This window comes from Schizosaccharomyces octosporus (assembly GCF_000150505.1).
Source record: "Schizosaccharomyces octosporus yFS286 unplaced genomic scaffold supercont6.2, whole genome shotgun sequence".
NCBI classification, from domain to species: Eukaryota; Fungi; Ascomycota; class Schizosaccharomycetes; order Schizosaccharomycetales; family Schizosaccharomycetaceae; genus Schizosaccharomyces; species Schizosaccharomyces octosporus.
In genome coordinates, this window is record NW_013185620.1 from 914,725 (window position 1) to 928,576 (window position 13,852).

General features: G+C 36.8%; 6 protein-coding genes and 1 non-coding gene across 7 annotated transcripts; 5 read left to right on the top strand and 2 right to left on the bottom strand.

Annotated features, from left to right (window-relative positions):
* Nucleotides 1-534: 534 nt before the first annotated feature.
* On the top strand, nucleotides 535-1,841 carry SOCG_04808 (uncharacterized protein; the record flags this gene model as incomplete). The annotated part of the gene is made up of 6 exons (XM_013163955.1): nucleotides 535-867; nucleotides 1,013-1,161; nucleotides 1,203-1,275; nucleotides 1,313-1,420; nucleotides 1,596-1,703; nucleotides 1,759-1,841. The coding sequence occupies exons 1-6, from the start codon at nucleotides 753-755 to the stop codon at nucleotides 1,839-1,841; spliced, it is 636 nt and encodes a 211-aa protein (XP_013019409.1). The 5' UTR covers nucleotides 535-752.
* Nucleotides 1,842-2,446: 605 nt separating this feature from the next.
* On the top strand, nucleotides 2,447-2,561 carry SOCG_16265. The gene has a single exon (XR_001202998.1). It is a non-coding gene; the product is annotated as a 5S ribosomal RNA (ribosomal RNA).
* Nucleotides 2,562-4,873: 2,312 nt separating this feature from the next.
* On the top strand, nucleotides 4,874-8,805 carry SOCG_04809 (anaphase-promoting complex subunit Apc5). The gene is made up of 11 exons (XM_013163956.1): nucleotides 4,874-4,991; nucleotides 5,057-5,388; nucleotides 5,448-5,552; nucleotides 5,610-5,949; nucleotides 5,994-6,053; nucleotides 6,116-6,209; nucleotides 6,247-7,014; nucleotides 7,070-7,196; nucleotides 7,234-7,329; nucleotides 7,372-7,672; nucleotides 7,720-8,805. Exons 2-11 carry the CDS (start codon nucleotides 5,173-5,175, stop codon nucleotides 7,857-7,859), a joined length of 2,247 nt encoding a protein of 748 aa, XP_013019410.1. The 5' UTR covers nucleotides 4,874-4,991; nucleotides 5,057-5,172; the 3' UTR covers nucleotides 7,860-8,805.
* On the bottom strand, nucleotides 7,994-8,750 carry SOCG_04810 (60S ribosomal protein L21). The gene has a single exon (XM_013163957.1). It carries the CDS (start codon nucleotides 8,585-8,587, stop codon nucleotides 8,102-8,104), a length of 486 nt encoding a protein of 161 aa, XP_013019411.1. The 5' UTR covers nucleotides 8,588-8,750; the 3' UTR covers nucleotides 7,994-8,101.
* On the bottom strand, nucleotides 8,692-9,844 carry SOCG_04811 (40S ribosomal protein S4). The gene has a single exon (XM_013163958.1). It carries the CDS (start codon nucleotides 9,822-9,824, stop codon nucleotides 9,036-9,038), a length of 789 nt encoding a protein of 262 aa, XP_013019412.1. The 5' UTR covers nucleotides 9,825-9,844; the 3' UTR covers nucleotides 8,692-9,035.
* Nucleotides 9,845-10,326: 482 nt separating this feature from the next.
* SOCG_04812 (protein disulfide isomerase) lies at nucleotides 10,327-10,971 on the top strand (the record flags this gene model as incomplete). The annotated part of the gene is made up of 1 exon (XM_013163959.1): nucleotides 10,327-10,971. One exon carries the CDS (start codon nucleotides 10,327-10,329, stop codon nucleotides 10,969-10,971), a length of 645 nt encoding a protein of 214 aa, XP_013019413.1.
* A 282-nt stretch (nucleotides 10,972-11,253) lies between these two features.
* On the top strand, nucleotides 11,254-13,184 carry SOCG_04813 (protein disulfide isomerase; the record flags this gene model as incomplete). Its single annotated transcript, XM_013163960.1, has 2 exons — nucleotides 11,254-11,509; nucleotides 11,551-13,184. The coding sequence occupies 2 exons, from the start codon at nucleotides 11,254-11,256 to the stop codon at nucleotides 13,182-13,184; spliced, it is 1,890 nt and encodes a 629-aa protein (XP_013019414.1).
* Between the last annotated feature and the right edge of the window lie 668 nt (nucleotides 13,185-13,852).

Below are 13,852 nucleotides of genomic sequence, written 5' to 3' on the forward strand. Positions count from 1 at the left end.
GAAATTTGGGATGTCGTAGAAGTTCTTCTATATTTGTACGCAAGCATTGCCTGTCTATCGGTTAGATCGGCATGGTTGTTTGACTTAACAATACATACTACAGAATGAAATCAGTGAAGTGGAAAAAGCAGTTCAATGAATAACATGCAAAGAAGAGAATTAAACACAAACAAAACTAGAGGAAAAACAAAAGACCGGTCATTTAAATAATGATTTCCTTTCCGTCTAAATCAATTTCCGCTGAGTTAAGAACCGTTGGATGGTCAGCTTTCTTCTGAAGTCTTTGAGAATATTTAGAAAGAATTTTTTTAAAAAATGAGTGTTTGTGAATGCTGAAAATAACTGCGAAAAACCAATGTCAAGGTTTTATTGTTGGATAGGTTCTTTGTTTACTTTTTGTAATACGAACTTCGTTTGGATTATACCATTACTAAAATCCATAGTAAACCCACAATGTTGAATAATCGTAACGAGGATATGACCAGTCGGTGACATAATGTCGCTGCTTTATGAAATTGTAACATGCGAAAAGCCATTACCATGAGTTTTTCAACTACGCTTCATCTTTTAAGAGGAGCTTTTTGTTGAAAAGTGCTTTTATTTAACGTTTTAAAAGAAAGGAATTATTTTTTTTTGTGACAGATCCGTGAACGGTAGAACCAGTTCCTACGGACTTATTTGGTAAATCTAGCTAGTATCGTTTTGGATGTATATATCTGCATTATTTTGTGTTTCTAGCTGCCATTGTAAAAATGAAGAATAATTACGCTCCAGTTTCGGATTCTGATGACTCTTTCAAAGTGCTCAATGATGAAAAGTCAGATGCTAGATCTTTAGATGGTACTGGTACGCCTCCTCCGTACTCAGGTAAGATTTGTTGAAATAGAAAGGAACAAACGAATGTCGATTGCTTTAATATCTATAAATGTCTGCAATTCCTTGTAAACAGACCCGACAAACGCTCCATCCTTTCTCAAATAACAAGAGCATTCATCACTAATACATTTATTAGCTCCGAATAAATTTATTGATTTAGAAATGGCTGATGGATCCACTCAGCATTCTGCCCAAGAGTCCACTAACAATATTGGGTCGGATTCGACATATTCGATGTGGGTTTCAGCGAATATCTTCTTATTTTTTGCGTCTCTTGTGTATGTTGTAACTTCTTCCATTTTTCTCGTGGTGTTTTTTATTTCAAGATTCCTGTGAGGACGGAAACCTTTTGGGGACTTTCTGTTACCTGTCCAGTGTCCATTGTAGTATTTCTCTATTGTAAGTTAGCGCTATGTTTATTTTTACTAACTATTAGCAATTTCTCAAATTCCTAAAGAATGGTTCAATCAAACTGGTAGAGTGCTGTCCTACTTATTCACGCAAATTTGTAGTGTACTGTCCAACATGTGTGTCGCAGTAATATGTACGGCCTCTCTGAATGCCCCTTGCTATTCCGTGTATTATTTTGTAAAGAAGGTAATAGGATTTGAAAAGATGGACAAATGGTTTTTCTATTTTGTCTGCATTGTTAACGTTGCCGTGTTTGTTTTATTTTGGACTATGTCTTATAACCTGCGAAATATTCTAATTGGTTCTAGGTACGGATACGCGACAACTTCGAATCTTCATTGCTGCTTCAGGAAACTTCATGGGAAACATGGTGAATGACATACCAAACGACATAAGAAATGCTGCGAATTATGTTCGTATGTACTGTTTGTTATAACTTTTTTTTTCTTAGCATCTGACTAACTTAATTAGGACCGACAGATCCAGAAAATGAAGCACCTCATAACGAGGAAATCGAGCTTCAACCTTTTGCTGGGCAAAGCGGTGAAGTTTGAGTTTTAACGAATCTTATCCATCCCTCCTATAAATCACATTTTCCTTACAAGCATTCATATCAATTGCAATCCCTCGAGTTTCTGCATTCTTGACCACAAAAGTAAGCATGAGCTTGATATGACTGGTTTGATTGCTTTTCACGTTCATTCTTTTATGTATTTAAGAATTCGTTTCGCAATAGTGTTATTTATGAATCGTTCGTTTTCTCTGTGACGAACATCCTTGTTAAAGCAACCTTTTTAATGATTGTTTAATTGTTATGACAATAATTTTGCAAAATAATCAACCGATTCTAACTCAAAACTGTGCGGTGTAATCACATGTCTTTCATGATTTGTAGGGAACGAGTGATTGCCTTACCGTCAATGTTAAATTTCATTTACAGCATAGCAAGCACAAATCTTTCAACTGAACGATCCGATTTTTGTAACCTAATGAATCAAATTGTCGTCTACTTAGGAGTCAAGTAAATGAATTGAAACACGAATTATCAGACTACAACTTCCATGCAGCCATGTAAACAGACGCAGATGGAACTGAACAAATTGCATCTTGAAGCAGGATATTCAGCAAAAATACCTTTATTTACACATTGTAAATGTCTACGGCCACACCTAGGCGAAAACACCAGTTCCCGTCCGATCACTGCAGTTAAGCGTCTGAGGGTCTCGTTAGTACTATGGTTGGAGACAACATGGGAATCCGGGATGCTGTAGGCTTTTTCTTCCTGATTTTTTTCCTCTTTGGTTTTGCTGCTCCTATTTTTTTATTTTTTTTTTATGTTGCTTTTCTTTTTCTAAACATTTGTACTGTTATTCTTCGGTTTCATACCAATAGAAGCTGCTGTTGTTTACTATGGAACCTAGTGGTTACCTCCGAGGTAACACTATTCAGCAAAGCAGAATTGTTACAGAAGGACATAAGTATTCTATTCTGTTTAAAAGTACTTAATATATTCATTTTATATCTTTTATCATTGTGCCTAAAATAAAAAAGGCTTTGATAAGGAGGAAAGTAATGTATCATCCAGTTGGTGATACTTTGGAAATTTCAGTGAATTAGTGTCTTCAGTTAGGTTTTCAAAAATGCAAATAAAGTCTGTTAAACTATCCAACATACAGCTCGAATTATAATAGTAATAATAATAGTATCCTGTTTGTTGGAGCTGAAATTTTACTCTTCATTCAACGAATTATTCGTTTGTTTATGCGAGTCGGGCAATAATTACTGTTGCCCAACATTGTTTACGTTCCCGTAAACAGGATCAAGTTTTCCATCCTAATTCAAATTTAATAATAAACGCAATTAAATAATATTTATTCTTAGCTTAGTTGTATGACTTGTTCAAAAACGGAAACTCTACTTTTTATTCCATAAAAACCATATATACAGGGAGGACTCTTACTTAAGCTAGAACAGTGCAAGAAAATAGCAAAACTTGGTTTTTATTTTTTTGTTATCTTTTTCTTTTTTATTCCTTGCAAGAGGATGGATAGTCTTACTTTACGTTTCTTTCGACTGTTTACTTGAGTTGACAATAAACAATTGCAGAGCCTTGCAGTCAAACTCAACAGATGGCACGGCTTGAATTTGTTTGTTTTTATTTCAAACTTTGTTGGATAAAACACCAATAGTAAAGTTTCCTTTGTTTGTTGTGAGTAGTTTGTTTCCCATCATAAATGTCAACAAACAAACGTCTAAGAAGGTATATTTATAGGTCAAATTCTACATGTTTCAGCAAGCAAGCAATTTCATGTATGCATTCAAAGGAAGTTCATTTACAGAATAAAAAAATTGTTTCTTGTAGATGAATTCCTCAAGAAGGTCTGGTTTCGTTTCAGTCTAGTATCGACAAAAACTCCATAAAATGACCTTCCTTGGATGTCTCATTGCTTGACTACATAAAAGAAAATGGACTGAAGAGCAAGCTTGTATTAAGTTCCTTTCCATTTTTCTATCAGAAGATCCTTAAATTTTATTAAATTGCGTTCTTTTGTTTTGTCTTTCATACAGAATATTCGTTTTGAAACTTTTTGACACCTTTTTGGGTAGGATCCCCTTAATTTCTTACTTTTTTTCTAACATTACAGCATTCTCTATCAGAAATATTCTTATTTCTCCAGCTTTTTTCCCTATAATGATTGTACTTCCCTACTCGTTATGACTCTTGCTTCTAGCATTGTTTATACCACCGTTGAATCTCATTTTATATCATCTTTGATCTTTGTATACATTCTCAAAAGAAGCAATGAGTATACGATTATAATCTTCGGCTGCAGATCAGACTCTAGCAGTTGCAAGTATTTGTTTACATTTCATGATGTACTTTGCAGCATTCAGGAGATCAGGTTCCACTTGCTATTATCATACACGTACGTGTTAAATAAAGCCTGTTTAGCAACGAGCATGAGATGAAAGCTTTTGAGAATAGACTCCGAAAGTGTTTGGATTCCAGAATAGTCCTTCTCTCAATAGTGATGTTGAATCAGTTAACCTTCCAAAACTTTGACTCTGGCCAAGCCAAGTTTGGGGTTTATGTTCCAAAAACGAATTGAGCAGAAGTTGAAAAAGAAAAAAGGAATTACATCTTGGAATGGGACCATTTCGCTGTCATCTCAAACCAAGTTGTTTCTTACTCAAGTATGTAGAATTGAGATTTATTCAGTTAAGGGGGCTTCACAGATAATTCCAAAAGTTTCCTAGGACAAATTGAGTAACTCTTTGTCACTAGTCCGCTTTTCTGGTTGTGTTGTTTGTTTGCTGGACAACTCTTGATACTGCAATCTTTGACTAAAAACAACTGGTTTTCTGACTTCAAGGAAATATTAAATTAGCTCTTTAAATAAATTTCACTTTTCTTCCTTACCTCTTAAGCATGTAAAAAACTAATATCGAGATAGCTTTTCATTTGCGTTTGGCTCGATTATAATAAAGAAAAAATAAAAAGTCTATTAATATAAAAGAAAAAGATGTATAAATTGCCAAACTTTTTTCTATAAACTTGCCAAATTACAACTCTCACCGTAATTGTACGATTTGGGTTCTTTGAGCGTAAATAAACACCACAATATTATAAACGAAGAAAAAAGATCCAAAAACCTATTGTTAATAACTTCTTAAGTAAATTCGATTTTGACTTTTTCACTCTTGTAAGTATTTACTGCCTTGTTGATTACTATTGTTGCCAAAGAGTCTTTGCTGACAACATTCATAGCACTGTTTGAAACAAACTATTAAGGTTTTTATTTACTTCGTTATTTAAGACGGTTTGTTTTGAAATACACCTTACTGCAGAAGTCAACTTCCTAATATCAATCAGGACGGATTAACATGGAAATCACAGAAATGCAGGATCCTTTGGGGGCTTCTGCTTATTCAGTTTTTCCAATACCATTGGATAAACACAATAAAAAGTCAGTCTTCTATACAAGGTTCCTTACACCACATAAATTTGCTTTATGTTTATTAATTGAATTTTACGCTCAACATGCTACCGCTCCAAGTTGTTCTACTTCATTTCTAGATATAGTTTTAGAATACTTTGACGTATGTTCTATTGGCTCATTTCTATCAATTATTGTCTTCTAATGACTTCGACTTTTTAGTCATCCAATTCGCTACCTCAAAGTTTGATCGACCTACATAATATTACAGAAAAAGTTCCAAGCACTATAGATGGCTATACTGTTTATGACTTATTACACGAACGTGTATGTCTTCATCTTACGGATCATATTTATGATTTGACTAACGAAGTATTGCTTTAGCTATGGTCCTTGCATTCATATGAAGATATTCATGAAATTTTTATGTCTTTGGGAAGTTACATTACGAACTTGTATGAGCCTGATGAGGTGCCGCCTTCTCACATGTTGTTCTCGCCGTCTTCTATTTTGTCTGTCTTTCTACGAAAATGCGTGGTAGAATATGAACAGTTATCTTTTGAACAAGGGGTTGAATTCTTTAAGTCTTTTCTCGAATACCGATCACCTTCCATGAGTTTTCGTAAAGACGGAGTGGAATACTGTAAAGTGAATGTGAGACATGAACTATTGGGACTAGCAAGCAACGAAAACTTACTCCAACTTGCATTCGGAAGCACTCCAGGTTTGAAATTCTCAACAACTGATGACCGAGCTAATTTTTAATAGGTTGTCATGCAACGCAAGATATCGAACGACTTATCCAACTACAAATTCAGCACATGCAACGTAAGTAGTATATTTCTATTGCCTGTTACTAGATGAGTATTTTTCTAATCATACTCCATCAGGTTACGGATGTTTTTTACCAGATGAAATGAAACGTAAACTACACGATATTTTAGAAGCCGAAGGGAATCACTTGAATACGAGCTACCATTTCAGGTATTTATATTTGTTATTTTTTTTCCTAACTGATTAGATTTTTAAACGCTTGGTTCAAAGGAGATTATCAACAATCCATCGAGAACCTTTGCAGATACTTTGACCATGTCATGCATTCAAATGAACGGGTCTCCTATCAATACGCTTTGCTCAATCTTAGTATTTTACAAGCTGACTTTGGATGCGACAAAGAAGCACTTCGCGCTATTGAAGATACTATAAACACTGCACGGGAAAGCGGAGATATTGCTTGCCTAAATTTTGCTTTGGCTTGGATGTATGAATTCAAACGATCTCAACTTCCTTCTTCTAAAGATAAAAACCCTGAAGAAGAATACCATATCCTGGAGCATTTGGCTGTTAATAGTCAAGGTGCTCAAATTCCTGTTCTACAGTCAACGGTTCATCTGATGCAAGCCCAGCATTTCTTTGATAACGGAAACAATATGGTTGGTGTTTTCTCCAATTTAACAAAATCGTTTGCTTTACAGTGCCAGAGTGAATCTTTCCATAGCTTTTCAAGATATATGGATCTTATGCAAGAAACATGGTATCGACTGGGCTGCTTCTCTTTGTGTATCAATTATATCAATATTTATCAAAATAGCTTTTTCCAGGAAGCTTCGGTGATTGATTTGGTGAAAAGCTATATGAATAAAGCCAGAAGACTAGTTGAAAATGGTAATTGGTCGGACGTTTCTGCAACTTTGCAAATGGCTAAAATGGAGTCGGAACGTTCTTTCCAGTCGGTTCATTTCTATGGTCGTGAGAAATGTTTCTTATATTTGGATAAAGCAATAAACGAGTAAGATATCATGTTGCCTTGAGATACAATGAGATACTAACATCTATTTTTACAGAAAAAATTATAAGACAGCAAATTTTCTTTTAAAAAGCTTGAATGGTTTTCGACATAGTAAGGAATCCTTATTCAAAACTCATTATTATAGCCTTAAGCTTGATATAAGTTTGGGCAACTTCAGTCAGGTACGCGGGTATGACAGACACTTGCTGACTAGAGCAGTCTATAGATGCAATCGAGAATCTTTTGGAGGACGCTACGAATCTTACAGTTGAGTGGAAAGTTAAGTTAATGCTTCTCAAAGTTGACATTTACATTGTACGTACTCTAAACGAAGTTATTGACATTTAACAACCTTAGAAAACGAACGTTCGACACCGAGCTATTTTTGAACTTCTAAATGTTATCGAAATCTCCTCGTCTTCATTCTTGAGACTTTATCTTTTAGAAGCATTATGTCTTTTATGCTTAATTGGAAATCTGGATTGCATCAAGGCTTCTGAGCTTCTAGACTCGTTAATACCCCAGATAATTGCGTCCGGTAATAAGGCATTGATGGCATTATCATTTTATACATACGCGTCCATTCAAATATCCAGCTATGACAAATTGAAGACGCCAAGAATATTTATTACAAAACTTTTGGACAATGCATTTGATGGTAAGCACTTTTCTTTTCGTATTGTATTTGATCATTAATGTTGAAAGGTTACAAAAACTGCCATATGAAAGATATGCAACAGCGTATAGCTCTTTTAAGAATCCGATTTCTCAAGCAGATCAGTGATAACCAAGCAAGTCGCTATGCTGAACAATATTATAAAGAGCTTTATATGCAAAACAAGTGAAGACTGGTTTAGATTTATTGAACGCCAGATTATGTCGGTAATCACGATGAGACGAATAATGACCACGCAATAAGTTGCCGAGTACTGCCTTTTACCAACTAACTACCCTTTACGTACGACTTCTATCTTTATAATTATACTACCTACTACATAATTACTTAAGCTACTTCTGAGATTACAAATGGACTAATTAATCCATCAAAAATAATATAAAATAACTGAAAGGAACAGCAATCTTTGATCTAGATGAAAGTATCATAAGGAGCAGGATGAAGAGTGATGGGTTTGTTTTGCTCAGTAGCAGCAACGAAGTGGGCCTTAACAGGGGGGGCAGGTTGACGACGGAGTTGGACGGTCTTACCTTCAGCCTTGGCTTCCTTACGCTTTTGCTCGTTAAGCTTGACACGGTTCAAGAAATCTTGACGGCACTTAGAGTGCTTAACGTGCTCAATACGGACGTTGACGCGTTTCTCCATGTAACGGTTGCCAACGATCTTGTAGATCAAGACACCAACGGAAGATTGAGTAACGTTATAAACGATACCGGTCTTACCGTGGTAGTACTTGTGAGGCATACCCTTCTGGACGGCACCATTGGCCTTAATGTCGACAATGTCACCAACCTTGTAGGTCTTCAAGTAAGTGGACAAACGAATTTGACCATGCTCTCTGAAGCCACGTTGGAAGGTGTAACGGGTACGAGCTCTGAGACCGAATGAATGAGGCATTGCTGTTCCTGGTTAAGCGCAGAATGTCCGTACAATTTCTCTTTGTGGTGTAGAAACCACTGTGACTGTTTTTTATTGCGTTACAATACACTAAATCATTGAAAACCGTAATGTAACGATGTGAAAGGTGAAGCTTAAGAAAAACAAATTCCAGCAAAAATTGTTTTTATGCCATATTGAAAAGTATATTTTTAATAAATTCCAATCCTACAGTGCTATAGTTTATGTATCTCATTTATGTAACAACCGTTTTATTTATTGATCACCCATCAGAAACACATCCAAAGGTGGGAAAACGAAAATGTATACTAAATTCCCAGAACGACAAGATCATAAAGTTGCAGATCAGTTAACAAAATAAAGGAAGATAATAGTTACTAGCACACAACCATAAAATTTAACATGTAGGCTTCTATGGTTGCACAGACGAATCGATTACCAACCTTTTTTAAGCCAGTCCCTTGAGAGCACGTCTGCGATCACGCTCTTCAGTGATGCTGAGCTTGACACCCTTGCCCTTAGGCAAAGAGATCCAGCTCTTGTTGGTCTCACCGATAACGAAAACGTTGGAGAGACGGGTAGCGAACTCACGGTCCAAAGCATCCTTAACGTGAATGATTTCAAAGGAACCAAGGTGGTGTTCACGGTGAATAATGGTACCAACACGACCCATGTTACGGCCACCGGTGACCATGACTTGGGCAGAAGTATCAAACTTGATGAATCCTTCAATCTTGTTGGTTTCCAAGTTAAGCTTGATGGTATCGTTGACCTTGATCAAAGGATCGGGGTAACGAATGGTACGGCCGTCATGAGTGACGATGAAGGGAATACCCTTGGCACCCAATTGGACACGCTTAACCTTGCAAAGCTTGTACTTGGCTTCCTCAGCAGTGATGCGGTGAACAGTGAAACGTCCCTTAACATCGTAGACAAGACGGAAGTGTTCACCAGTCTTCTCGATGCTGATAACGTCCATGAAACCAGTAGGGAAAGTGTTGTCAGTACGAACCTTTCCGTCAACCTTGATCAAACGTTGCATAAGAATGGCTCTAACCTCACGACCGTTCAAGGCATACTTGAGACGGTTGCGCAAGAAGACGATCAAGGGAAGGCATTCACGAGCCTTGTGAGGACCAGCAGAAGGCTTGGGAGCATAAGTACCAGAGAGCTTGTCTAAAAGCCAGTGGTGAGGGGCAGCGACACGCTTTAAATGCTTTTTGGGTCCGCGAACCATTGTCTATCGTCGTGGTTAAAACTCGCTCTTCGCCTAAACGGTTTCGCAGGAGGAGAGGTGTGACTGCTTTTTTCGACAACAAACATTTCTAACAATCACCTGTAAACAGCAACCATAGTCTATCCTTTATTGTTTTTACAGATATTTGAACGTTTTATCATCTCAATTAATTTCAATAAATATGTTATTTTGTAAATCTGCTATGTTGAGTCGTGTTTAGCCTTATATACAAAAGGTTAGTTAAACAAGGAAGTCTTTGCTTCCGGTCCTGATGAGAATATATTCTTTCTTTTCGTTTTATATATATATATATATATATCTATATATTTTTTATGTTTATTAGAAATTTATCATTCTACTTCTGTGGAAATTTGCTCGCATTTTTGGGAGCTCTTTGTTCCTCACTACTTAAAGTCATTTTTACAGCATAATCCCATGTATATGCATTATAAAGGTCTGTAGATTAAAAGCATTCGTGTTCTTTTACTGGCCAATTGACAACATGAATCGTGTAACTATTAGTAATGAGACTATCTCATATAAACATTATCCCAATGATAATTTGAAGATCGCGATTTTAGCACATCCATATGAATATTTAGGTGGATCCGTTGATGATGCTTGTATCGTCCTTATGGCTGAAAACCTTCAAAAAAAAGGCTACAGTGTTTACGTTTTAGATTTCGCCAGCCTACCTTCCATCTGGTTTAGTGGTAGAAGAGACGCGAAGATTTTCTCTATATTTACACATCACCTTGTTGAGATTCATTCACCAAGCCATCTCCTTATCGGCGGATACTCTTATGGCGGAAGAATTGCGATGCATCCTTCGATCTGGGAAAAACTGGATTTTAATTGTATTAACATAAGCTTTATATTCTTAGCTCCCTACCTTGGCCTAGGGAGCGGCCTTTTGACGGGTTATTGGAATGTAAAAGTAGATAAAATTCCTCAGAAAGCATCGATCCTTTACATTGTTCCAACGAATGATAATTTTACCGGTTTAAATACTTTTCACTCGTTTTATTCTAAATTGAAAAATCATTGCTCAAAGTCAAAGATGATCGAATTGCATGACTGCCCTCATTTCTTGGATTTACAGAAACAAAAAGAGCTTTCTACGGCTCTTGACGAATGGATCAAATAAACTTGTCAAGATGGAAAAGTGAATGAATTCTAAGGTTCACTCAATATCCTTTGACCGACGTATTAAAAGCCAAATGTAAAGCCCGTAAATATTGTTTACTAAAAACAAAACTCTTACTTTAATTAATAGTCTTGAATCGCTAATACTCAAAATTCGTATAGGTGATTAGCACTCTCCTATGATAAGTGTATGTTTGTTTACATTTCTGAGTTTCAGGATACACCGCATTTCCAAAAGAAAAGGTTACTGGAAACACCCACACAGCAAATCTGAAAAGAAGAAATGATATTCTCTAGTTTATCTTTTCTTTTTAGTTTCCTTGTATTTGCCTTTACTTTAGCTGAGTCACTTGTTTCGAATGAGGATGTTTATCTTGGCAAGCACAATGCATCTTCCATTCTAGAAACCCAGAAAATATGGTTTGTGACTTTTACTGAAACTGGAGAGGTTTTCAAAGACTTATCTGAACTTTGGGAAGCAACTTCCACTGCATATCCAAATCTTCACCATGCCAAGGTGCTTTGCGATTTGGAATATGGTACTGACGATTCAAAAGATTAAGTCAACTAACAAAAATAGATTTTTGCAAAAGTCAAGGCGTACATGAGTATCCTCAGATTGCTGTTTTACGTAGCGGAGCCTGGATGAGAAACGTTTTGGACGACAGCCATCATTCAGTTGATTCGGTGTTGGAGTTCATCGAGGCACATTTAACTCACTGTGAATCGGAATTCTTTAAATCGGGTTCCAAATGTCTAACGGAAGAGAGATACGAAGATGAACAGTTGGATTCCCAGGAAGCAGTTTTTGAACTAGAGGAAGACGAATCCTGGAAAAGAGTCGACTCTTTAAGAAAACCTGTCAATTTAGAATTTCGAGATTTTCTTGATGATTCTGCAAATATCCTCTCCGAGAGAGCCTTTGTTATGTTTTATTCAACTACCAAATGTACGGATTGCTTTCAATGGGAGCCCATCTGGTTGAGCATTACCAGGGACGTAGCAAATGATTTGACTATGGGGTACGTCAATTGCGATAAGGACGAGGCTCTCTGTGCTTATTACGATGTACATGAATATCCTACATTTTTAGCTTTTCAAAAGCTGGATGCTGTCAAATATGATGGTCCACTGAATTATCGGGAATTATCGCGATTTGCGAACCAGTTGGCAACTTACCAAACGTTACATATCCAACCGGAAGAGATTGACTTTGTAGAAGACACACATACAACTTTTTTCATCTTCTTCCACGATTACGCTCTTGCGTCAGAGGATATGCAAGCTTTAAGGCGCATGGAACTGTATCTCGTTGGTAGTGCTCCTTTGTATCAGTCAGATTCTGCTGCCTTGGCCAGAAAGTACGGAGTTCATGCCTTGCCTGCATTCGTTTCCGTGAGAAACGGGGAGCCTTTTATTTACCAAGCGAATACACCGCGTCAATTTCGTTCACACGAAAGGATTCGTAATTGGATTCACCAAGCGTCACTCCCATTAGTGTCAGAACTGTCACCTACCAATTGCCATAAGATGGTGAACCGACAATTGAGCGTTATAGCATTGCTTAACCCTGAGTCTGAAACCTATGTGGGAGATCGAGCTAGACTGTTAAATTTTGGAAAACATTGGTTCCAATTTCAAAAGAAGCGGGAACGCAATTTTATTTCACACCAGCGAGTGAAGAAGTACACAGCCTTAACGAAGGCTAAAAGGTCCAAAAATGAAAAGAAAATCCAACGGATCAAATACTCCACTGTAGAACATCCAGTCTTTACTGAGTCCGTATCCTTTCTTTGGACCGATTCTTCTGTTTGGCAAACTTGGTTGCTCACAAATCTAGGTTATTTAGAAAATGTAACCAACGAAGCCACTCTTTTCATCGTGGATAACGAACGTGGAATCTTCTACACTCAAGGACAAGATAGTAGACCATTGAGGTTGGATGAACCATCTTTGTTTTCTACATTGCGAACGATTCTTGACAACTCAAAATCGATCCCTCACCAAGAAATGGGTAAAGCAACTATGTGCGGTGGTGATATATATCAGAGAGGTGCACATTTCAAACCATTTATCTATTGTTTATTTTTGTTTTTATCATGTATCATGATTATTGTAATCATACAAAAGCGACGACGATCAAGGCCCTCTCGGATGCAACCCATTCTTGGTTTTATGGACTTTCATCCTTTAGTTACTATAAAGGCAGACTAATAAATATCTAACCAACTTTCATCAACTTCATAAAACTTTCTCTTTCGTGGTTGCATCTACAATTCCTTCTTAAAAGGCACTATACGAATACGCCATATGTAATTTTTTCAAACAATCTTCTCATTCTTATTCAGTATTATTATAAGACTCACTACCTAAAGCTAAAGCTATTAAACACTTTTTGAATGTCAACTGTATGGTTTTACCCAACTGCAAGGATCCAGGGACCATGTAGCGAAAGATTTAGGAATATACAGTTGTCAAAGGATCAACCATACAACACCTTTCGGCATTGCACAGGATCACTCTGATCAATTTCAAATCTGTTGGCTAGGCTACGCGGCATCATGAAGTCAATTTTCGAAGTAAGACATCGACTCTCAACTCGAAAGACGAATCTTTCAAGGACAATCAACGCCCTACACGTACTCTTGTCAACCTCTACACGCCAACCGCGTTGCACGCAAGTTCTCCGAAGAAAACTGAACAATGCAACTTCAGATTTGTTTGTAGTGTAATAAAAAGTTTCCACCGTGTTTATATAGGCAAGCTCATAAATAAAACCCTAACCCTGGTCGTGACTGCCAGTCACCATAGAAAAGTATTGAATTATAGAAGAAATGTAAAGTGATATCGTAGTAAACCATATGGAAATGATAAGAATGAAT